Raw genomic sequence first — 14026 nt, forward strand, 5'->3', positions numbered from 1 at the left:
ATGTTACTAGTATCCAAATTGGTTACTCTTAGGATTGAGTAATATGCAAAGTAACTAAACAGCAAAGTAACTAATAGTTACTTTTCTGAGTACTTGATCTTAAAAATAAGTTAGATTACTGTTACCCGACAACTTGACTGCAGCTGCTAATTAAGTGTAAAAAGTAACTAATTAACTTTTCAAAGTAACTGGTGGCACTGGTCAAAAATTAAAGTTGCTCCAATTTTGGTGATGCAAATATTAATTGTAGGATTAATAAAAGGAATAGTTTGGACCATTTTCAATGCTTGTTCTCCAAAGAAAAAGTCAAACAAGATTGACATCCACTGACGTTCAGTCATAGATAGTTTGAACTATACCTTTTTGGAATTAGAAAAATGTGTTATACTCAAAAACATGATTATTTAGGGTCCTCTCCTTTGTCTGCCCTTGACCAAGTCAACATTTCTACATCTGGAGCTGGTCCCTGGGTGCCCACTGTTCCTAGTAGTTGGATTGTGTCTAATTCAATGGGTTAAATGCAGAGGACAGATTTTGTTGTATGCATGGACAATGACAAATAAAGGAAATTGCCATTGAATATGATTGGAGCAAAAATGTTGACCCCTATCTGGTTATAGTAGCCACCCTGCATGGCCACCATACTTGTACAATGGGTTTTAGTCCCCTTAAATGGTATTAAAAACTTGGTTGGCCCATGATTATACATAATTTCAACTACATTGTGATGGATTACAGGGGCAGCATTTTTAAAATATGTTGTCACTGCCCAACTACTTATGGACCTGGTTAGGTTACCCACTTTAATGAGCGATAAAATGTTTGGAAGACTACAGGCTCATTTACTTTCAAACAAACATTGACTTTGTTTCCTTGTAATTTGTAGATGATCTCATTAACTGATAATGGAAGTGGGTATTACAGCATGCATGCATTTATTTTTATTTTATTTTAGGGATTGCATCGAAAGGTTTCCCGCAAACATTCAGTCACGTTTTCCCACAAAGGTTTAGTCGGGGAAACCCAGGTGTCGGCAGGCCACGTCTGCTTCTGCAGCAGCCGTGTTTGAACACGAAGAAGATCCGATCCCTGCGAGCTGGAGTCGGTTGTAAATGTGGCGAAGGGGGCAGACACACACAGCGGGACTCTCCTCCGCTGTCCTGCAGTAACATTGGTTGTGGAACGACGTCACAGCTCGAAAATGAAGGCGCAGACTAGGCAGCCATTACTGGAGCTTCACTAATTATTTCATTTCAAATAAATACTCGCCGAAAAACCCCATGGCAAAAGCCACAAGTCAGATGGTAAGTGTTGCAACGGCACCGCGAATGACACTTCGAGCCGGTATTGGTATCGTACACTGGCGGCTGTTTGACAACAAATAGTTGGGTTTACAGGCCTTCGTTTGAAGAGCGGTGCTAGCCGCTTTAGCTTGCTAATCTTAGTAACTCTTTGCTTTGGGCTAATCGTTTATCCCGAGCAGCCGGCTCGGTTCACTGGTGGACGTTTGAGCGATGCGGTTCTGATGAAACGTTTGGTATTGCCTGCCACTAACTTCCCACTACGTTTCTTTACCTCATTATCTTGGCTAACATTAGCAGTGTATGTTAGCTAACAAGGTTGGCGCTTTCGAACGATGCGCTTGTTGCTAACATTAGCTGCGGTTAAGTGATGGGTTGACGTGTAGTCACCTGTCATCCCATTGAGTTTGACATTTCACTGTTTAAGCACGTTTGATTTGAATATAACTAACAGGGCACACACTGTTTCGCTGTTACCTTGCTAACCAGGGTTAACTTGGTCGTCAGCGGTTAAGTTTCAAGGTTTCAACTCGCTGGTCATTATCTGGCGAGGCTGCGTAAGCTAGTGTTAGCAAAGAAAGTTTACACCGCCTTAATATGATCCGAGCGTTAGCCGGCGTTTTCAAATAAACTGTTGACAACAGTAGCGAACTAGGTCAGGAAGTTGCTGTGTGGTAAGATGACAAGGCATTCAGTTAAGAGTGATTAAATAAAATGTAACTGGCCACACCTTGGATTTGAATGAGGAGGTTAGGCCAAAATTCGGCTGCTGGTCAAAACGTCACAAACCCAAACGGCACTTAAATATATAATATTCAAGCACTTTCTACGCCAACAATACATGCTGTATGTATCCTCCAGTATACAGCAAGATATAACAATGATTTAAAGGAAACGTATTGCATATGTTACACCCTAACAAACTGGGTTGTGTCCCACCAACAACAAAAAAAGATCTCTGCAACATATAGACCTGAATTATGTTGTCACGTGCTTGTTTCTAATGTGATTGCCCAAAATGCAGTGTAAAAACTCGCAAATGTATGTACAAACTTTAGATTCTTAAGCCAATCTTTGAACAGTTTAAATGTTTTAATTTTGAGCAAGTGTTTTGTGTACCTGTATGAGGAAACCTGACAGGAATGTGACTTGCAAAATACCGTGACCTTGAAACCATGATGTGTACAGAACCGCGTGGAAGGTATATGTTCTGCCCCAGTTCACATAGGTATATCATATTTCATGGAAACATTACTATTACAGATAAAATTTACTTTATTTTAATCATACATTGTGAATGCTATGAGGTTGATACCTGTACATCATTGTCATCTTCATATTGTTTACTATGACAGGGTACTTGTTCTTATAAATCTTGGTACTCTTTCTAGTGTCGATCCAGTCTGTTGTTGTTAAACACTGGATTATATGTGGGAGTATGTACCCTTTTTAATTACACGTGGACGTATGTAAATAAAACGTATAACATTTCTCAATCGAGATGTCCATCATCTGTCTCTATCTAATGTGTATATGTATGTCAGTGTGTTTAAATTTGATTGTATATTTTGTTGCTTTTTTGGTTTGAGTTTACTGCCCCTTATGCCGTTGCCATTTTGAGTATTGCCATTCGTGCTTGTTTTGAGAAGGAAGCCAAAATTCACATAAACAGCATTCGGGGATCATTAAGCCACATAATGGGGCAATTGCTGGTAGTTTGTGGTAAAACGCAACCTGTCACTGTGTGCTGTCCTTTGAGGCTTCATCATGACTCATTTGATTGAGTTCTCATCAGTATTTGTGCGTTATCTGCCCCTTCTTTTTACATTGATTTTGACTAGGTCAGAACAGTGGAGATAGTGAGTACAGCTGACAAATGAAAGCACATACTTTGCCACAGCTTTTGAAGCTTTAACATTGAAGGGAAGGACCATCAGATGGATGAGCAAACTCCCTCAGTAATGCTGATTGTAACTATAGAATTGAATCATCAGGGGCCTCATTGTGAGCTCTGTGTTAAGTTGGGCAATTCCAGTGCAAATGGTGTGTGTGTGTGTGTGTGTGTGTGTGTGTGTGTGTGTGTGTGTGTGTGTGTGTGTGGTGTGTGTGTGTGTGTGTGTGTGTGTGTGTGTGTGTATGTGTGTGTGTGTGTGTGTGTGTGTGTGTGTGTGTGTGTGTAAAATTGACTTAAATTTATCATATTATGGATGGAGTAGGCAAAACGTTTTTGGTGGGTTCAGAGCCAGTCTACAATTCAAGTTGCTGTGAAAGAGCATTGCTGCTCATTTTGTCTGTATTGGAGTTACATCAGACGAACAGTGCAAACAGTCCCCTACTTTCAGTTCTCACCCAACAGAAAACAAATGTCTGATTATGACAGTAGACGATTACAGCGTATGTTGTGAACTCTTCGCTCACCTCAAAAAAAAAAAAAAAATCTTAGGTTTTTCTACACCTAAGAAAAAAATGTTCATTTTTCTTGAGTCAGTGCATGGTAAGAGGATTACAAAAGGATTTTCTGAAAAGAGGTCTTCAAATCATATTCAGGCTAAGTGCAGTGTATCAGTTCTTTGTTCCACAATCAAGCCGATATTTCAAATAAACTAAATGCTCATAGTTGTCAGCAATGTGGTCTGAGCAGTGATGGGCTGAAGAAGGGTATACGTAAAAATTAGCTCGAATAGAGATAATCTGTATGAATACGTGACTTTTAATTTTCATGAATCAGTCATGCTGTAGAACTCAGAATGCTTTGCAATATAGTTTCCATTTCCAACACTATTGCTGGGATTAAAAAAAAAAAAAAAATTCTATTTTGTAGGTCTGTCTGAAGATGAAAACATTTTTCAATTTTCATTCTGTCAAAGAATTTCCCATTCATATTTTGCTTGGGTCAAAAGAGGAAATTGGGCTGAAAAAAAAAAAGGAAATCTGGGAAAGTGAATCCATGCTGCATGATTGCTTTACTTCCATTATTGTGATGGGCATGTTTTCTGGGAAAGCTTTGAGGCAGTTGCTTGTTTTGTACCACATTATGTTTTGCTGTAATTACATAGTCTGCTTCACAAATTTGACAGTCGTACATATTCATTAGGGCTTTACTGTCAGTGTTTGTTGTATTGAAAGATTAAAAAAAGAGAATTAGGATGCATGATTTTGCTTTTGACACTGCTAACTGCTCAGTTCTTCATTTATTGCAACAACAAACGTAGATGGATAGACAGTGTATTGTGGTGTAATTTGTTACCAACGACAAGTGATGTGCTAATAGCAAAAATGTCATGATATGCAAATTCCGGAAGATGATTAGGTTGTGTGTTACTGATATTAACAGATGTTTAGAAGAATAAAGTATATACTCCTTTTGCACGACTAGGTAATAGCATTTAGGAAGAAAAAAAAACACCTGATATGTTTTGTTTGTTTGTTTTTATAACCATGATGCCAGAATTTGGAATTGAAAGATGTAATTTGAGTAAAGCACTTCCTTTAAAAAAAAACAAACAAAAAAAAACAAGGAACATTGAATTCAAATCATACATACGGTGGAAAAATTATGATAATTTGGTTTTTTTTTAACGAGGGTGAATTTCCATGACCAGAGTTGAACTCTCCAGGCCTGGGATTTTTCAAAAAACATTCTCACCACACCTGGGTATTTCTTGAAAAATGAAATCATGAACAGCTTTCTTTAAGATCTAAGATTTGCTATATTTAGAAAGGCCACCCACTTGAGGTGGAGAAATTGCTCTATCTATTCGAAGTATTTATGACCGCAACCAGTGTAAATTGATGCTGTCCCATTGTTCCTTGAGAACTGTGTGAATTTTGCTTCCTTTGCCAGAAGATAAAACTGTTGCTTTGGGACTTTGATTTTTTTTTTCTCTCTCTCTCTCTGCCTTTTCTGGACACCTTTAAGGGGGTATGTTCAAACCATCGAGCACAGCTAAAACATTAAGACTCTCATCTGGCAAGCAAGGACTTTGTCCTGAGTCTCCATGATAGTATCATATTATTAGGTTTGTTAAGTTCTCCAGAACAATTCCAATTTAAAAAATCTTTGTGTTATCAAAGCCATACGTATATAAACATTCAGAATTTAGTCATGTGCTGCTGGACGTTTGTGGTAGATTGATGAAATTAGCTTAAATGTCGTTGTCCTTCTAACATTTAGTTAGATGATTTTTTTTTTTTTTTTTTATGCAATGTAGTGTGAACATATTTTACTTGTTTACTTTTAGATGCAAATCTTGCTGTAATACCCCACCAAGTGGCATTTTGTAATTGCTCCCTTTCTTGTTTCAGTATGATGTTGTGTCTATTCAGCCCGGCGTTGTCATCTGTACCTGTTCGCATTCACCAATGGTAAGAAACCACCCCGACTCCTGCTCGCCACTTGCTGTCCCGGGCGCAAGCAGCGGCAGTCACTGTAACAACATGGACGGTTCAGCCTCTGAGGCCCGTGCCCTTGGTACCTCTATCAGCAACCAGGGCCCAGACCGCTGCACACAGCCAGTCCAGTCTCTGCAGCCACGTAAGAAGAAGCCAGAGGACTTCAAGTTTGGCAAGATACTGGGCGAAGGCTCCTTCTCAACAGTATGTACCTTACTTTTTAGTATTTGAATTTTATCAGAATAAACGTTGCCCTGAGCAGTTATACTTTTGGTCAGGGTACTTGTATTAAGCATGTCTTATTCATTTATGGAGAATTATAATGAAAGACTGTAACATTGGGAATATGGCCATTGGCCTCTTATGATTTTTTTTTTCTTAAGGTCGTTCTGGCAAGAGAACAAGCAACAAGCAAAGAATATGCAAGTAAGTAGTTATGTTAGTATCTTTCTGGTGAATACATTGTCACATTCCCAAAATGGAATCATGTTTTTGAACACGTGTCCTGAATGTTTCTCCCCTCCCTTTTAGTTAAAATTTTAGAGAAGCGTCATATCATGAAGGAGAAAAAAGCCAGTACGTGAAAAGGGAAAGAGATTTGATGTCAAATCTAGATCACCATTCTTCGTCAAGCTCTACTTCACGTTTCAAGATGACGAGAAATTGTGTATCCTTAATGAGTTAATTTTAAAAATGGTATGAAAGCGCAGTTGCAGAATTGCAAGGTGTGTGTGTGTGTGTGTATAGACAGATGTAGTACTTATCTTCTTGGTGCACATTAATAATTATCATTGGTTCTTTTTTCCTCTTTAATACAAGAGTCTCTAACATCAAAGAGATTTTTGTTATGGGTGTGGCTACAGGTGTGAAACTCATAAACCTTGTGGTAGTGGCTGCAGGTACGAGACATTTCCGGTCATGCCCAGCAGTAAGAGTAAGCAGCGCCACTCCTGCTAGGCATGAGTGGCTCTGACAAAACCCAGTAATAGTTTTATTAATTAAACATTTGTTGTTGTTGTTTTTCCCCAGCTCTACAAGTGTTAAAGATATTAAATATTAGCACACAGCAACAGTTGGGCCCAAACTGATACTGCTGAGCAAGTTGTGCTTGTTAACAACTAGAGGAGGAAATGCTTGAGGTTAAAAAATACATTTTCATAGAAGACAGGTTTTAACAAATGTGGCCTTTTATAGTGTAATTTTGCTTACCTGTGATTAAATATGCAAAGTATACATAATGGTAATCTGAATGTGCTTGCCAAAATTGATTTTTGCCCTTGTTTACAGCTCCATTGCATCTGTTGTAATTAAGTACTGCAAAATTTTAATGCGACTGGCTTTTGACGTAGTTTCTCAGTGACTGAGCTCCACACACTCAGCTGTGCATGGAAATAACTCGCACTTGTAGCCGCTACTACTTTGGACACAAGTTTCGTGCCTGTAGCCACATTCTTTCATTCATTTCGTTCATCATAGTACAGAAACAGCATTAGTGAAGGTTACAAATGATCTTCTTATGGCCTCGGACAGTGGACTCATCTCTGTGCTTGTTCTGTTAGACCTCAGTGCTGCTTTTGATACTGTTGACCATAAAATTTTATTACAGAGATTAGAGCATGCCATAGGTATTAAAGGCACTGCGCTGCGGTGGTTTGAATCATATTTGTCTAATAGATTACAATTTGTTCATGTAAATGGGGAATCTTCTTCACAGACTAAAGTTAATTATGGAGTTCCACAAGGTTCTGTGCTAGGACCAATTTTATTCACTTTATACATGCTTCCCTTAGGCAGTATTATTAGACGGTATTGCTTAAATTTTCATTGTTACGCAGATGATACCCAGCTTTATCTACCCATGAAGCCAGAGGACACACACCAATTAGCTAAACTGCAGGATTGTCTTACAGACATAAAGACATGGATGACCTCTAATTTCCTGCTTTTAAACTCAGATAAAACTGAAGTTATTGTACTTGGCCCCACAAATCTTAGAAACATGGTGTCTAACCAGATCCTTACTCTGGATGGCATTACCCTGACCTCTAGTAATACTGTGAGAAATCTCGGAGTCATTTTTGATCAGGATATGTCATTCAAAGCGCATATTAAACAAATATGTAGGACTGCTTTTTTGCATTTACGCAATATCTCTAAAATTAGAAAGGTCTTGTCTCAGAGTGATGCTGAAAAACTAATTCATGCATTTATTTCCTCTAGGCTGGACTATTGTAATTCATTATTATCAGGTTGTCCTAAAAGTTCCCTAAAAAGCCTTCAGTTAATTCAAAATGCTGCAGCTAGAGTACTAACGGGGACTAGAAGGAGAGAGCATATCTCACCCATATTGGCCTCTCTTCATTGGCTTCCTGTTAATTCTAGAATAGAATTTAAAATTCTTCTTCTTACTTATAAGGTTTTGAATAATCAGGTCCCATCTTATCTTAGGGACCTCGTAGTACCATATCACCCCAATAGAGCGCTTCGCTCTCAGACTGCAGGCTTACTTGTAGTTCCTAGGGTTTGTAAGAGTAGAATGGGAGGCAGAGCCTTCAGCTTTCAGGCTCCTCTCCTGTGGAACCAGCTCCCAATTCAGATCAGGGAGACAGACACCCTCTCTACTTTTAAGATTAGGCTTAAAACTTTCCTTTTTGCTAAAGCTTATAGTTAGGGCTGGATCAGGTGACCCTGAACCATCCCTTAGTTATGCTGCTATAGACGTAGACTGCTGGGGGTTCCCATGATGCACTGTTTCTTTCTCTTTTTGCTCTGTATGCACCACTCTGCATTTAATCATTAGTGATCGATCTCTGCTCCCCTCCACAGCATGTCTTTTTCCTGGTTCTCTCCCTCAGCCCCAACCAGTCACAGCAGAAGACTGCCCCTCCCTGAGCCTGGTTCTGCTGGAGGTTTCTTCCTGTTAAAAGGGAGTTTTTCCTTCCCACTGTAGCCAAGTGCTTGCTCACAGGGGGTCGTTTTGACCGTTGGGGTTTTACATAATTATTGTATGGCCTTGCCTTTCAATATAAAGCGCCTTGGGGCAACTGTTTGTTGTGATTTGGCGCTATATAAAAAAAAAATTGATTGATTGATTGATTCTTTGCCCATAGTGTTGCCTACATGAGGCATATCATTTAAATATATAAACTGAATGATCACATTAGCTCGCCCTGTTTGTTTTGTTTGTTTGTTTTTTTTTTAGATCAATTTCTGCACTGCTGAAATATAAGTTGTTCCAGCAGTGTCACTGTAGGTTGCAATGAGTTTGAAACAGTACTGGATCATACACATCCATTCCCTTCATATAGAACGAAGCTAATCTATGCTGTTTTGAATTATTAGCATCAAGATGCCTTTATAAAAGAAGACTGCTGAGGTTGTTTGAGCCAATCCATTATTCTCACTCACACACTCATCTACAACCACTTTCTCCAGTTAAGGGTCACAGAGACACTGGAGCCTATATTATTATTAGGGATAGTATCGTTAATTTTAATGGTACTACAACTCTTAGCCGTACTGCTCATCAGTCCGGTACTTTAATAGTAGCTGCACTTTTTGTAGGGGGGAAAAAAATCTAATTCAGAATAGGATTAACAGTGCTTTATTTTCTATATACATTTAACAAACAGTCAACTCAGCAAGAGACAGACGGGAAGCCGAGAGTTGGTTCAGAGGCAGGCACGCAAACGCATCCAGTCAGGAAAACACACAAATGCGCACAAACACAAGCTGCCAGCGCAACAACAGAATGAGACAGATCAGATGTGACAGGTAACAAGAAGAACCTTGCAATCTTCTTTTGTCTCCATTTTTGGGAAAAAAAAAAGTTTTATTCTGCTTGCCATAGTCTTCCTTAACTAGCATTTTCAGATTTTGGTCTCAGCTATGCTAAGAATGGAGAGCTTCTGAAATACATTCGCAAAATTGGTTCATTTGATGAGACTTGTACTAGATTCTATTCAGCTGAAATAGTTTGTGCACTAGAATATTTACACAAGAATGGAATAATACACAGGTAAGAATTCATGTTATGTAAATAGCTAATCCTTGAAATATTTGCTATTCTTTGTAGAGACTTTCAAAATCTTTAAGGTGCCCGTTTTCTGCTGAAGTAGTAATACATTTCTTTCACCACAGAGATCTGAAACCAGAGAATATTCTTCTGAGCGAAGAAATGCACATCCAGATTACAGATTTTGGGACAGCAAAACAGTTATCGTCAGACAGTAAGCAAGGTACAGGCAAAATCCTATTCCAAGTACTTTTGCCAACAACAACTGTACTCGTTTGTTTATATATATATAATATATATATATATATATATATATATATATTATATATATATATATATATATGTGTGCTTCCTCACCATTCTTGTTTCATTGTTTGGCAGCGAGAGCAAACTCCTTTGTTGGAACAGCACAGTATGTGTCTCCAGAACTGCTAACAGAGAAATCTGCCTGCAAGAGGTGAAGCCATTCAACTAAGAGTTGTTAATCATTGATGAGGTTTTGGTTTTGGAGACTATGGTGCCTTAGATTTTGACAAATATAATCCTCTTTCGTACCCCCCCACCCCCTCGTTTTCCTAGTTCTGACCTCTGGGCATTGGGGTGTATTATCTATCAGCTGGTGGCTGGTTTACCACCGTTCAGAGCTGGGTAAGTGCATATAATGATGTGTGCATATCTTGATTTGATTGCTTTGATTTTTTATGCATAATGGCTCATTCTGTTATCAGGTTTAATTCAGAATTTCATTTACATAATAGTGTAAATTCTAAAATGACTCCTAGAAAATTTACTGCTATTGATGAATAATTTTATTTACAGTATGCCATCTTTTTCAACTGCGTAGTGTGGGGAAATAGTTCAAAGATTAAAACCAGATGAATTCTGTGTCACTGAGTTAAAGGTATTAAAGTTATTGCAAGTGCAACAGGTTTTGTTTTTGAGAGCCTTGAACAAAATAATTATATTGCATGATTGTCTAAAAGTGTCTTCTTTTTCTTTTTGTATGTTGCTTTTGTTTTGTTTTGTTTTTTGTTTTTTAAAGAAATGAGTACCTGATATTCCAGAAGATAATAAAGCTGGAATATGAATTCCCAGAAAAATTCTTCCCTAAAGCCAAGAATCTTGTGAAACAGCTTTTGGTAGGTTGTCATGTGCCCTACTGTGGATTTGTATCTGAAAGAAGTGACAGTGATAATTGGAATAAATGTTGAAGATGACAGTGTACGAAAATTGGATACATTAGTAAATTTATTTGTGGGAGTGTTGATGTTATTAATAGTAGTTCACATCTACCTTCTATAAATATAGTATAACTATCTATTTATTTGTACATTAGTCACTGGACCCCACCAAGAGGCTTGGTTGTGAGGAGCTGGGAGGGTATGACCCTTTAAGGGAGCACCCCTTTTTTGACACCATTTCCTGGAGTGACCTTCACCTACAGACACCCCCAAAGCTCACCCCGTACCTGCCAGCTATGTCTGAAGATGATGAGGACTGCTATGGAAATGTGAGATTTCATTTACTCCTAACTGTTAATAATGTTTGTAGTTATATCATTGATGGAACATAAGATAAATCGGTACATGTAGACTTGTTCATGTACGAACCGCAAACCTTCATTCAGACTTTTTTTTCCCACATCTTGTTTTAAACCCATCAGTATGATGACCTCCTGAGCCAGTTCAGCAACATGCAGGTGGCCCAGTCCAGCTCGTCGCACTCGCTGTCGCCACATGAATCCACTCCGCCACAGCGGTCCAGCAGTAACATTGAGCAGTACATCCATGACCTAGACAACAACTCATTTGAACTGGACCTGCAGTTCACAGAAGAAGAGAAGCGGCTATTACTGGTCAAACAGACCACTGGAAACCCTTGGTAAGCCGCCCCTAGCCTCTTTTTGTGTCTGTGCTGTCATGTCAGTGTGAATCTTTGACTTTGTCTTGATTTTTTTTTTTTTTTTTTTTTTTTTTTTGTACCAACAAAATTCGCACCTGTAAAGACAATTTCCTTTTTTTATTATTTTAAAAGTGTTGTCCCTTTGTGATTATTATTTTACAATTTTAAGTAATTAAAAAATAGTATCTTGTGTTCTTTATATCACCAGTATGATCACAATTCACCTAGTCTGGAAACAATTTAGTATGTTGATCTGTCAGATAAAATGCAGTGACAAGAGGCTATGACATGCTTTCTGTGGCACCATCACACAAGAGGGACAGCTTCCTTAACCCTTGAATGTTAAACTTGATCAATGTCAGAGGTGCCAAGTCTGCTTATAATGCCCCCCCCCCACACACACACACATGCACGTTCCTCTTATAACTATTTACAAAATTGACCAGTTTGTGAAGAGTGGAAGTTGTGCAGATTTGTCTCTAGTTTCTTCAGACTGTGTATGGTCTGTTCTGCCTTGAAGCTGCAGTGAGTGACGACACAATGAAAAGTTGAGAGATTTTCAAAAAAATTAGGGGGGGGGGGGCAAAGTGCTCTGAAAAAGACTCAAACTTTTCATTTCAGGAAAAGTCGTGTTTTAATAACGCGAGATCTCGTCACACCCCTAGCTGACTCATACAGACTGAAAGACTCATACCTACAGTCAGTATGCAGTCACCAGTTCATCTAACTTGCACATCTTTAGAAGTGGGAAGAAACTGGCATACCTGTAGGCAACTTGCACAGGAAGAACATCCATACTGTTTTTGTACACAGAAAAGACCAGGTTGGTAATTAGCCCCTGGACATTCTCACTGTGATGCAGCAGTGCTAACCACTAAGCAACTGTTGTAACCCCCCCCCAAGAAAAAAATAAAATTTGAAAGAGAAACAAAGTGCCAGACATAGCTAGTAAACGCAGGCAACCGGGGATCCATGTTGCAAAGAACTCAGGATAAAATGTGTATTTCACATGAAAGTTTTGCTGGATATTTGCTGGACGAATAACACAACAGTCACGCAGGTCTACTGTGTTAGTTGTCAATACTAACATTGGTTGCAATTATGACATTTTGACCTGGTTTGCCAGCTTGTCAGTGGAGAGACTGTTTTATCATGGCTTTATTGGATATTATGTATGCTTCCTAGTTGGAAGTCAAAATTCTGAGTTTCCATAAAATGCAGCATAAACTTTGAACCTTTGCACATGTACACACAGCTATTTCCTTTATTTCTAAGATGAATTTACGATAAACATGGAATCCCCCCAATACAATGAATTATCAGTTATTCATTTTGTGATATACCACAAAAATAAAAAGTGCTCTTTTATCACAAATTTTAACACAAAATACATTTTGTCAGGGGGATTATACTTTATTAAGCTGAAGGAAACATTGTAACATTGTGCTTATTTACACAGGCACCAGTTTGTTGAGAATAACCTGATCCTGAAAATGGGTCCAGTGGATAAACGAAAGGTTTGTGAAGTCCATACCATGTTTTGAATGTTAAATTCATCAGTTTTTAATGTGGCTGTTTCACAGAGCACCGTTCCTTCCCATTTAATCCCGAATAGCAAATCGGAGCACATTGTAAAGTAACTTCTTGATCCATCTTTGTCATTCTTGACAAACTTGGTATACGTAGTAGTTACGGTCATGATCCACACAGTGGCGCTAGTACGTTGTAACTTCTGGTTGTTTGTGGTCTTAACAGCTTCAATCATGTTCGAACATCTTTAAATGGGATATTTCTAGTCAGTATAGCTTGAAACTTGTTTGCTCGTGCTCCATCAGGGTAAAAATTTGAAGCTGAAGCAATGTCTATTACGGTTTTGGCCGAGGGTGCAGCTCCTTACTTTAGTTTTTGGGTGGGTTGCTAGGCCTGCACTTTATAAGCCAGTTGCCGGGTCTGCATTTTATAAGACAGCCTGTTAGGAGGCAAGCCAGATTAATCTGTTTCATCCCGGGTTTATGCTTTTTTTTTTTTTTTTTTTTTTTTTCCCTCTCTCTCTCTCATGGGTGATCATAGTAGAACGGTGCCCTGTGGAATAGGGGTGTAAGGTAGACAAGTAAGCCTTTCATGTAGGTCCGAAGAGTTTTACTTATGAAGTACAATGCTTTTGTAATGTTTAATAAAAGTTGGTTTCACACTTCTGTGCTCTTATTATTATAAGCAAAAGGAAGGAGATTTCCCAGGTGTGCTTGGAAAGGTCTCATTTACCTTGCAGCCCCGTCTGTTGGAGAAATAATGGCTTAAGAAGTGTGGCACTCCGTTGCAGGGTCTTTTTGCTCGACGGAGACAGTTGCTACTTACTGAAGGACCACACCTGTACATGTGGATCCTGTCAACAAAGTGCTGAGGTGTTTAATAACTT

The 14026-nt window shown here is 38.7% G+C and overlaps 1 protein-coding gene across 1 annotated transcript; it reads left to right on the forward strand.

Annotated features, from left to right (window-relative positions):
- Positions 1–1176: 1176 nt before the first annotated feature.
- Positions 1177–14013, forward strand: LOC117530609 (3-phosphoinositide-dependent protein kinase 1-like; the record flags this gene model as incomplete). The annotated part of the gene is given in 16 exon segments (XM_034193495.1): positions 1177–1304; positions 5607–5897; positions 6077–6119; positions 6225–6266; positions 6269–6310; positions 6313–6360; positions 9567–9711; positions 9834–9931; positions 10090–10165; positions 10288–10356; positions 10751–10847; positions 11045–11218; positions 11372–11589; positions 13070–13127; positions 13931–13982; positions 13985–14013. Coding segments are annotated over 16 exon segments (1506 nt in total), but the record flags the coding sequence as incomplete, so codon positions are not given.
- Between the last annotated feature and the right edge of the window lie 13 nt (positions 14014–14026).

Source organism: Thalassophryne amazonica, chromosome 18 (genome assembly GCF_902500255.1).
Source record: "Thalassophryne amazonica chromosome 18, fThaAma1.1, whole genome shotgun sequence".
Lineage (NCBI taxonomy): Eukaryota > Metazoa > Chordata > Actinopteri > Batrachoidiformes > Batrachoididae > Thalassophryne > Thalassophryne amazonica.